This window comes from Eptatretus burgeri, chromosome 3 (assembly GCF_056783735.1).
Source record: "Eptatretus burgeri isolate ZD-2024b chromosome 3, Ebu_testis_v1, whole genome shotgun sequence".
Lineage (NCBI taxonomy): Eukaryota > Metazoa > Chordata > Myxini > Myxiniformes > Myxinidae > Eptatretus > Eptatretus burgeri.
In genome coordinates, this window is record NC_140963.1 from 24,348,332 (window position 1) to 24,359,408 (window position 11,077).

The following is an 11,077-nucleotide window of genomic DNA, read 5'->3' on the forward strand; positions in this document are numbered from 1 at the left end:
GTCACATGGTTTGGCAGCCATATTGGATTGAAGAAAATATTAAACGATGTTTTCTCTGGAACCGCAACTTTACAATTATGATCCAGCAGTGATGGGGAATGCATACTTCGATTTCAACTTGATCGGACACATGGTCTGGCAGCCAGAATTATTTAATTTTTGACACCTGGGTTGTTTTTTATTTTTATTTTTTGAATCAGGCTCACTTGGCTGTGCCTGGATGGGTTTGAGGGTACAAGAGTAGCAGCTGAAATGGGAATCCTATCCAGGTTTCCCCTGATTACTTCATCTGAGGTTTCTGCATCTTTGAGTACCTTCTGATGACCCCAATGCAGGACTGTTCTGTTTTGTTCTTCCATTTGATTTGAAATGAATTAATTTTAATCCCATTCTGAATTCTGAAATAATGATAATGACAAACATCATGGGTCACTATCAGGTGTCCGATCAAAGCGGGGTTGCATCAAAGCATGACGTCTTGGTACCCGGTCATCACTGCCAGCAGTTATAAAGTGACAGTTATAGTTGTCTCTTATTAATTACGTAACACACCAGTACATAAAAGCCACACAAAATACATCACACAAAACTACACCAACACCACACAAAACAAGTTCAGGCGAGGGTCTGCAATCTCTGAATATTCTTTTTCTTGTTATCGTTGCAATTTTCCGTTTTACCTCTGCCACCAAAGGCAGACGGAAGTTATGTTTTCATCCCTGTTTGTCTGTGAGCAGGGTAACTCAATGTTATGAAAGTATTCGGATGAAACTTGTGGGACAGGTTGGGTTTGTGACAAAGACTAATTGGTTCAATTTGGCGAAGATCCGAATCTGGATCCGTATACGAGAACTTCTTAAATTATTTAACGTGATTCTTCACCATTGAGATATGGGGCCAAAAACTATGTATTGTACAATATCGCAAAAAGTTGTGGACGAGTTATGACAAAACGAGGTGGATAAGTTGGTGAGTTGACAAGAACAAGCCGATTCGATTTTGGTTAAGGTGTGGATTCAGATCCAGCCCATCAGTGGAATACAAAACGTTCAGCCTGGTGGAGGTATGCACTCTATTGAGTGCTGTTATAGTTTTTTGTTGCAATTGCTGGGGCTTTATTTTCTCCCGTTTCAACTTAAATTTGCGTTTTCCATATTTGCTATGTTCTATTTGCATTTTCTCTTGGAATCGTTTTGCAAGGAGAGTTAGGCATTCGATTTCTGGCTTGTTTTCTTTGTGTTCATGAAGAAATTGGATTCAATGATGTTGAGCTTTTTACATACGTGGCCAATCCTACAGTTATTTTTCTGCGCAATTGGTTAAGCTCCATGAAATTGCAACCTCCCTCTGGTCTCAGCAGGAACATTCTCGCGATGCATTGCTTTTTATAGAATCTCTCCTCGATGTGGTCGAAAAAAAACGATTGTTAATAGTTGCCGAACAATTTCAACTGAGATTCATCTGTGAAGAACACAATTCTCCAGCATTGCTCATCTCACTGTTTGTGGTTTGATGCCCTTTTAAAAGTTCTGGTTTAGAAACCTCTTCTCAGTGTTTTACCGTAGCTACACATCCTATTTTATGCTGTCTTTTTCTAACTGTCAGTAACATTCATAACAGTTTCGTTATTAAGAAGATCTGAACATGGACATTATGTGTCATCTCAAGAGCAAACCCTGAGATACATAACATTGCAATTTGAGAGGTCTGGCTTTCATCTTGCATCACTCACCTCAACCACTCGTATTTTAACTGAGATTAACATTGTGCTCGACATCGCACCCACTGCAGTGTGGAGTCTCACAATTTCTTTTCGATAGATTCCACTTTACCAGTTAAAATTTTGACTTCCATACATGTCTATAATATGTTTCAGTTTTGGGTTCCATCACATCACCTCTGTCGGCATAGGATGACTTCACATACAAATTTACAGATTTCAAATTGGCATCGAACATTGGTTGGATCGCAAGACATCGCATGATAAATAAACAATATGTGGGTTTACTCAGCGAAGTTTCATTTTAAAATAGGTGGCATTTCCAGATTGTTTGCCTTTCAAACCTTTTTTCTTCACTATTTTTGGTTCACGAGCCAGTAAGTGACCACTATATTCGTTATGGGTGTGTGTCTGTCTGTCTGTCCCAAGCATAGCTCCGTGGGTTTTGATCCGATCTTGATCAAATTAGGGTGCGTGGTTTGTATCATTATCTAGTTGTGTTTGTCGGAGAATGGGCGTGCTGCACCCATTATGGGCGGAGCCACGCCCAAAAAACATGTGTTTTTAGGGGGTAGCCGGTTTCAAGTTACATCTTCTCCGAGGGGGTTTGTCGAATCTGGCAAGGGTTTCGGTATTTGGTTAGCCCAATGGCACCTGCATAGCCCCACAGAGCTCGATTTTTCATTTTCGTCCCAAGGTCAAGGTCACAAGGTCACGAACTTAGAAAATGTCAAAAAATCAATAAATTGGGCATCCAGCTCCTAGGGTTTTCAACTGTTTCGAATGAAAGTTGGTGTGCAAGTAGTGGTCTTCGAGTACTACAACTTTCGTCATTTACGTTTTTCCCGAATCCCGCCAGTTTGCCCGTGGCGTCCCCTCGTGAACCATCGCCGTCTCCAGACTTGTCATAATTATTTCCAATACTGTAAGGAGGAAATGCAAACAAACTAATCTAGGTAAACACATATCATCAAAGGTATCGGCACAAAATTAAAGACAATCAAGAATAATGCTGTTTGGAATATGCCTGCCCTTCGACAATTAGGAACAAACAAGAATTTGAGAAATATTTTCATGGTCATTATAAAATGTTTGCACCAATGATGAATCTTAAATAATCCTGACAACATTCAAAACTGTGCTCGTGACAGTACTGCAACAGCTTCTAATCACATTTATGTGTAACAGTTTATATGTTTGGATCAATTTGTGAGTTTTCTTAAGTCCTGCAGGTGAAAATGTAACATAAATGCTCTTGATCAGCCTGCCCAGGATACTACATGTATGATAATTATATCATGGCATTAAAAACAAGATCAGTAAATGCATGTCCGAGAAATGGCTGAGGACGTGTTCGACACCGGGTTGTTTTTTACAACTAAAATGTCTGCCAGTTGGCCATCTTGGATCTGATGTCGAAAAAAATGACGCGCATATGTATACCATCATGTGTTGTCTTTGTGCCAAGTACGAATAAAATTGCTCCGAACATGTCTGAGATATGGTTGTGGACGCACGCACGCACACACGCACACACGCAGAGACTCGAAAATCAAGACAAAATACATAAGCCCCTGTTTCAAACTATTTCCAATGGGGGCTACTAAATCAAACCATGAAGCTGATTGGTGCATTTATTGTTTCATCAATGATTTATGATATGAATTATTTGCATTCTACTTGCTCATGATATTTTTATTTTACCCTTTAGCATTGTAATGGCAGTATTTATCAGCTTTTACCAGCTAACTATAATCCCATACCTTCGCCGTCTGCTTTTACGAGTAACAGAATTGTTCCTGGCTTGTGTCTCAACATACTTTTTAAGTTAGCTTGAAGGAACACGGTGAACCATTCACTGATATACCCATTTGGGGTGGAGAGTTAATAAAGATTTAAGAAGATTTCTGTCCTATAATTCATTCAAAAGTAACCTCGTTGCAGAGGTTTAATCACCTCGCCTCATCCCTCTTCCGAGCATCTTGCAGTGCCTGTGATATTTCTCCACTTGCACCATTCTTACATGGGGAACTGTGGTGTGCTTAGCATGGAATTTGCACTTCAGAGCCTTTATCTTTTGTTGCAGTATCGCTCCATTGGAGAACGTTTGGAGCAGCCATTCACACCTCCTATCCTCCCAGTCATGCTGACTTTGACTGTTTATTTCACAATCCTGGCTGGTCTTAGTTATAGGTCATCATATTCTCGAAGTAGTGAAAAAATGTTCACCATGATTTCTGCCATTTATGCAGGTTTGCTACTGTGCATTCATCTTCTCGAAAGACTTGACGAGTTAACCATTTTGAACTGCTATAAAAGCTTCGTAAACATTATGGTTATCCTCTCCTTTGCCTAGTGCTTCAGCCTTTTCAATCCTTGCCTGTTGAAACCCTTGAGTATACAATCATGCCATTTTTGCAGACATAATATGAAATCTGCAACATACTTTAAAATGATTTGTTGGAACCCACATTCTGGCACCATGGTTGGGAAAAGCAGTTGGAGACTCGCAAATAACTTTCCAGGCACAGGTTAAAGGCACATTAGAGTGTGTCAAAGTGTGAAAGAATGGATGAGCCACAAAGCTTCCATTCAGCCACTGAAGTGCCATAGTGTGCACGTGACGGTGTAAGAATTGCCACAGGTGCACAGTAACAGGCCCATTGATTAGCATAAACCTATTGGCTGTATCAACAATGATCAAATGGACAATGCCACTGCTTAATATCTTCAGAGATGAGCTAATAGTAAATATCTGAGTGGTTTACATGAAATAAAAGGTGATACAAAAAGGTGCTAAGAGGAGAGAGTGATCGATTGAATGTATGATGCAAGACATAGAAGCAGGACAATCATTGTGATCTTGATGAGAAGATCACTATTGGAGAGTGACAGCTGACTTGGACTTCACTCAAGCTATGCCCCATTGCAAATCTGCACACTTGGTTCATTTCCATTCCTAACTACAGGATGTAGAGGGTTGTGCATGTTTGAGCCTGGCTACCTGTTGTTATGTGCTGTTGGGTATGAGTTGAGATGGTCTTTCCATCTCTGCTGGCACACCACTGAGTTCCGAAAGGGTTCGAATACCCAGGGAGTTTTCAATCTTTCAGCACATGCTCAACTGGATTCTGTGCAAACTATGAGATGGAAAATTCAAACTTTCCTTTCTTCTCTCACATTCAGAAGCTTTTTATAACAGTCGATTTTTAAAAATCTCCCATGGTGACATGAAAGAAACTCACAACTTCAATCAGATCTTATATTCTCTTGTGTCACGTTTCATTTTATTAGGTTTCATTTTTCACCTCTGCCACCGAAGGTGGACGCAGGTTATGTTTTCACCTCTGTCCATTTGTTTTTATGTCTGTCTGTCTGTCTGTCATCAGGATATTTCAAAAAGTAATGGATGGATTAGGATGAAATTTGGTGGACAGATTTGGTGTGTGACAAGGACAAATTGATCATGAAATTAAATTTGCTTTTTGAATATAGTCAGATATTCAGCATCATTTCCATTATTACTGCTGGAGGCAATAATTGGGGTTCTCTCTCTCACCACAGGTAGGTCGGTGGTCTTTCTGTCTGCTACCGACTCCTCTCTGGCCTTCCCCCCCCCCCACTCCCCTTCTCTGTGCTACGTCCCCCCATATTTCCATAGGGCACTCAAGGTCCGCCAGCAACCCCAATCTGGTAAAACTACCGAAATGAAGAACCATTGCTCACCTTCATTCTTTCATTCCTCTTTTTCCCCATCTCTGGAACAAACTCCCACACTCCCTTCAATGCCACTCCACCCTCCAGGTCTTCAAAACAGCTGTTCACCTCAATCTCATATCTTCCCCCATCCAAAATCCTGATGTTTTCTATCCCCATTAATCCACCCCAAACCCACCTCCTTCCAGTTCCCTGTTTTCATTCCTCAAAGTCCCTGTTTTCCCCATGCACCCCACCCCATCCCTCTCCCTTCTCCAGATCTCCTAATGTCTCTGTTCCCGACTGTTGTGCTTCCCTCTCCCATCCCTGTTGTCTCCTGCTCTCCTTGTTACTTATTATATGTTTTGCATGTTCACTCTTATATGAGCCTCGACAAAGGATGCAAAAAAATTTACAAGGACAAAACGGTTGATGAAAATGAGATAAATCATGTGCTGTCGATCATGCAGGGTAAAATCGAGTAGATGGAAAAATCGAAAACGGATGACGACAATCTGACTTGATGTGGGAAACGAATACAAATGTGATGGAAGTTCATGCCAAGCGAAGGAACAACACCCACCAAATAAAGGAATATTTAGGCCTAGTATTACCGAGTTATCAAACGTGCCGAACTCTCCATGACTTTGATTCAATCACACTTATTCGACACGCAAAACACGTAGAGAGGACCACAAGTTATATGGTTCGACTACAGAAGTAACAATCGAACATAACCCGTCGCATAAAGTCCTGGTGTAAGGTCGATGGGTAAAAAAATTTCATCGGTTTTAGCGCCTTTAAAAAGAATACAAAGCAAAGTACAATTCCCGTGCTTTCCCACATGAATCAAGTTCCGTGAATTCCACCCACACTTTTTTCTAGCAAACCTTGTGACTTTGACTACTGTATTTATGGTTTCCTCGCTTGCCAGCATTCCTCTGGACATAAATACCAAAGCTTTTTAAACTGATTAATTACTTGAAGATGTCAAGTTTCTTTGGAAATACCACAAGAGAAACACAAAGCTGAATTTTAGAGTAACAGTCATTGAATTAATCTGTACCAACCATAACTCAGGTACAAATCTTGGAGGGAGCTGCGATTTGACAAAAAAAAAAGTTACACAGTTATTGCTTGCACACCTCATTCCACCACCACGTGTCTTTACCCACCTCCTCAGGAGCACCACTTCCAGGAAAGAAACAACCGTCATCATAGCGATGAATTGACATGTAAAGTACGCTGCCGTCATTGTAGAAAGCTTGTTGTATGCCATTTCCATGGTGGACATCCTGCCAAAAGAAAAAAAAAAACAGTGGTGTCAAAGCCACCCAATGCTCGCCTGTTTTTCATTTATCGTTTTTCGTTTTTAAAAGACGAGTCTAATAATATTTTTTATAAAGCATTGCAGTGAAGTCTGATCCAAATAATTTTAAAGCAATATATGTATTTATATATTGTAATCAGTAAAAAATAGTATGGTAGATTAAAACATTAGAAAGGAAATAACTTGCACCAAAAACTTTAACATTTTCACGCTGACACTGACGCTGACGCTCAAAGACTAGTCTAATAATATTTTTTATAAAGCATTGCAGTGAAGTCTGATCCAAATAATTTTAAAGCAATGTATGTATTTGTATATTGTAATCAGTAACAAGAGTGCAAGTGAGCACAATATACGCCCGAACAAGAAGGTATATACAGAATTGTGCTACTACATGGAAAACAGCATCCTGGTTGCCATGGCAACCACTTTAGATGACGAACGTATGTCACGACACACCGTCTCTACAGTCTGTACCTATGTACCAAATATGAACCGTGAAATTTGAAAACTTTGGGAGTTAGAGTGCGGACAGGAACAGACGGACGGACAGACAGACAGACAGACGGACGGACGGACGGACGACCGGTATCACATAATACGCCCCAATATAAATAACGGGCGTATAAAAAAGTGTGGTAGATAAAAACATTAGAAAGGAAAAAATAACTTGCACCAAAAACTTTAACATTTTCACGCTGACGCTGACGCTGACGCTCACGCCGGGGGTATCGCTATAGCTCTCTGTTCTTCGAACAGGCGAGCTAAAAATGATTCAGAGGAGAGAAAAAAGAATGGTTAGTGAAAGTGTGGGAGTACAAAGCTTCGATGACACTTTCAATTTGCACTGAATGATCTATATTTGACAAAGTATGAATTTTGCTTTCTGGTTGTATCGTTACCTCCGCCACCGAAGGAGCATGCATGTGATGTTTTCACCCCTGTCTGTCTGTCTCTGTTTGTTTGTGAACAGGATATCTCAAAAAGTTGTACATGGATTCCGATGAAACTTGGTGGAGAGCTTGAGTGTGCGCCAAGGATGAAATTATTAGAATTTGGTTAAGATCCGAATTTGGATCCGAGAATTTTTTAAGTGTTTCTTCACCATTGAGTGATCGGGCTAAAACAACATATAGCACGATATCGCAAAAAAAAAATTGTGGATGAATTCGGCCAAAACATTGGGGTTGAGTTGGTTAGGTGATCAGAACAATCCAATTAAATTTTAGTTCAGGGTTTGTTCAGATCCGGCCTATCAGTGGGATACAAAATGTAAACTAATCAGCCTAGCGGAGGTGTTCACTGTCCCGAGTGCCTTTCTTGTTCCTGAGTTGTGGTCATAGTGCAAATGCAACATACTGTTTAATCATAGATATTACTACAACTACAACTACAACTACAACTACAACTACTACTACTACTACTACTACTACGTTAACCACCCCAATTCTTTGCATCAATTTGTGAGGTTAGTTTCATCAGGGAAAGTCTTTCATGAACCAGCCGATTAAATCTGTTGTTCAAATGAGCATGGCAGGGAATTTAAAATGTATTCATGGTGATGGAAATAACTTGCCTCCGCTTTGTGAAAGACATCGTGTGATCTTTGCTAGCAGATGGAATATCTGGCTTAACATCTATACAAGGGATTGTGCACTTCATGATGTAATGCCCTTCCTATGAAGCACCAATCCCACAGTGTATCGTGGGATCAGGAATGGAACTCAGACTATATAGCTCAAAAGTATGTGCGCTCATACCGTACCTGTCTAACCGTCCTATTGGCTTGCTTGATAGGTCAAATCAAGTAGGATATCTATAACTCAAGTAGAACTCAAGTCTGGGACTCAGACTTTTGTTTGTCTTGAGTCCACTTTTTCCTGAACTTGGAATCAGGACACTATCCTTGTTGAGTGTGTGATTTCCATGGATTTCATGGCTGTGTTAATTTGCTCATTTCCTCCTCGTGTCCTTGTAACTGATGTATAAGTATACAGTAGTACAAAAGACAATCTAAAAGATATCTGAACAAGACACTCACAATAATTTGAATATACAATAACGATATTTAGGCTAATTCTGCTTGTCTCGAAAAGCGAAAGTTACAATTTTAACTTCACCAGGGATTTATCAAAACTGAGCCAAAACAGTTTCACATGCAGGAGGTTTGCAACGGTGGGCCACGAGATGACAAGTGCTCTTAGGGAATAACAGTTTATATAAAGAGAGGACAGGATGATGAAAAATGGATAATTCTAAGACAAAAGGCAGACAAAACGATTACAGGCAAATAAATAAAGTACACGAGTGATCCGGTATAATGAAAGGATTTTAACACAAGGAATAAAATCTATGGCGCCACGAGCATACAATAATTCACACGCAATGAGGGGGCAGGCGAGGACTTTTAAAGGATTGCACTCCTTCTTTAAAGGACAAACTCCTTGCAGGATCACAACACGCGCCTTATGGTTGAATGGTTTGCATTAGCAGGGAGAGGTTGCTGGTAATTGTTGAACCAAGGCATATGTGAAGCTGTTGCCGACCTCCAAAGTGCGGTTGTTGATGTTGAGGGAAGGTGGATTCTCTACATCCTGTCTCATAATGTTGGTCTTCTTGACACTGATTGTCAGTCCAAAGTCCTTGCAGGTCCGGGAGAAGCAATCTACAAACTGCTTCAAGTGAATTTCAGTATGGCGTGCCAGCATGACGTCATCAGCAAACAGCAACTCAGGGACTAGGACTTTAGACACTTTGGTCTTGGCCTGAAGTCTTGCCAAGCAGAACAGCTTGCTGTCAGCTCTGGTATGCAGATAGACGCCGTCATTTGAGTCACCAAAAACATACGATAGTGATGGGGAGAAGAATATACCAAAGAGAGTTGGAGTCACGACACAGCCCTGCTTTACCCCGCTGCTGATCTTTAAAGCTTCGGATGTTTCTTCATTATGACTGATGTACATGTTTTCATTTAAAAAACAGAAATGACACCCAGAAGTCCAGGAGGGCAGCCTATTTTCCGCAGTAGTTTGAAAAGTTCATCTCAGCTAACCAGGTCAAAAGCTTTTGTGAGGTCTATGAAGGCAATCTAGAGTGGTTTGCACTGTTCACAGCACTTCTGTTTCTGCCAAAGTGAGATAATCATGTCGACTGTTGAGCTGCCTGCTCTGAAGCCCCACTGAGAATCAGGATAGATGTGTGATACCGTGGTCTGCAATATGGACAGAGCGACACGAGCAAAGACCTTCTCCACAATACTTAGCAAGGATTGTCTGATAATGTCTGTGTAATTAATATAAAAGTCCAGTCATATCTACTCGTGTATTTGTTGTCAATGTGGTTTACACACAATCTCCACTACTAGCCAGAGATTAATATATACAAGTCTGGAGACGGCGATGGTTCACGAGCAATGTATACGGTTCACCTTTTTTATTTTTTGACCTTCGAGGGAACGCCACGGGCAAACTGGCGGGAATCGGGAAAAACGTAAATGATGAAAGTTGTAGTACTCGAAGAGCACTACTTGCATACCAACTTTCATTCGAAACAGTTGAAAACCCGAAGAGCTCGATGCCCAATTTATTGATTTTTTTGACATTTTCTAAGTTCGTGACCTTGTGACCTTGACATCTGTCTCTCCTGGATAACAGGATAACATCTGTCTCCCCAGCATAACATCTGTCTCTCCTGTATTCTGTGGAATTTAAAGCTCTCAATATTATTGGAATCTCCTGTGATGAGGCTGAAGCACAATGTCTATTGCAATATTGATTAACAATATTGGTGATTGTGGTGCGGTGTCTATATCACAAGGCTTCCTCACCTCATCACAGGATAAACTTACCTTTCACATTGCAGGCAGCTTGATGGTTTCTCTTTTTTATCGACTAATACAACATTGCTCCCTCTGCGCTCTCATTCCGCCGATCCTCCTTATCTACTCCAGGATGCACGTATTCTTCCAGTAACCCTCTTCCAAAATCCAGACTGACTGCACACCTCAACTCTTTTATTCCTCACTTCTCCCATCAATGGAACCATCTTCCAAAGACTGTTCTGTCTCCCTATTCTCTCTCGGGCTTCAAGCAAGCACTGCACCACCATCTCTTGACAGCCCCATGATCTTTATTACCCCCATTAACCTTACTTGCTCGTTTCAGTTTTTCCTCCTCTCCTCCATCCCATGTTTTTCTGTTCGTTCATTCCCTCGATGTTTGTCCCACCGTCAGCTCCACCTTTCTCTTCCATGAGTCTCACCCTCACTCCTTTCAAAGGAACAAAACAAAACTAAGCAACAAAACTTTCAATATCTAAATAATGAACCTAAT

At 40.8% G+C, this 11,077-nt stretch overlaps 1 protein-coding gene across 3 annotated transcripts in view; it reads right to left on the minus strand.

The window, feature by feature from the left end:
• LOC147029563 (histone deacetylase 9-like) overlaps positions 1 to 11,077 on the minus strand; it is a 560,396-nt gene that overhangs the window by 110,188 nt on the left and 439,131 nt on the right. For all 3 annotated transcript variants that reach the window (XM_085872715.1, XM_085872718.1, XM_085872716.1), the window contains one exon: positions 6,592 to 6,711. In XM_085872715.1, the coding sequence (XP_085728841.1) occupies positions 6,592 to 6,711 (120 nt within the window). The remainder of the gene's footprint in view (positions 1 to 6,591; positions 6,712 to 11,077) is intronic.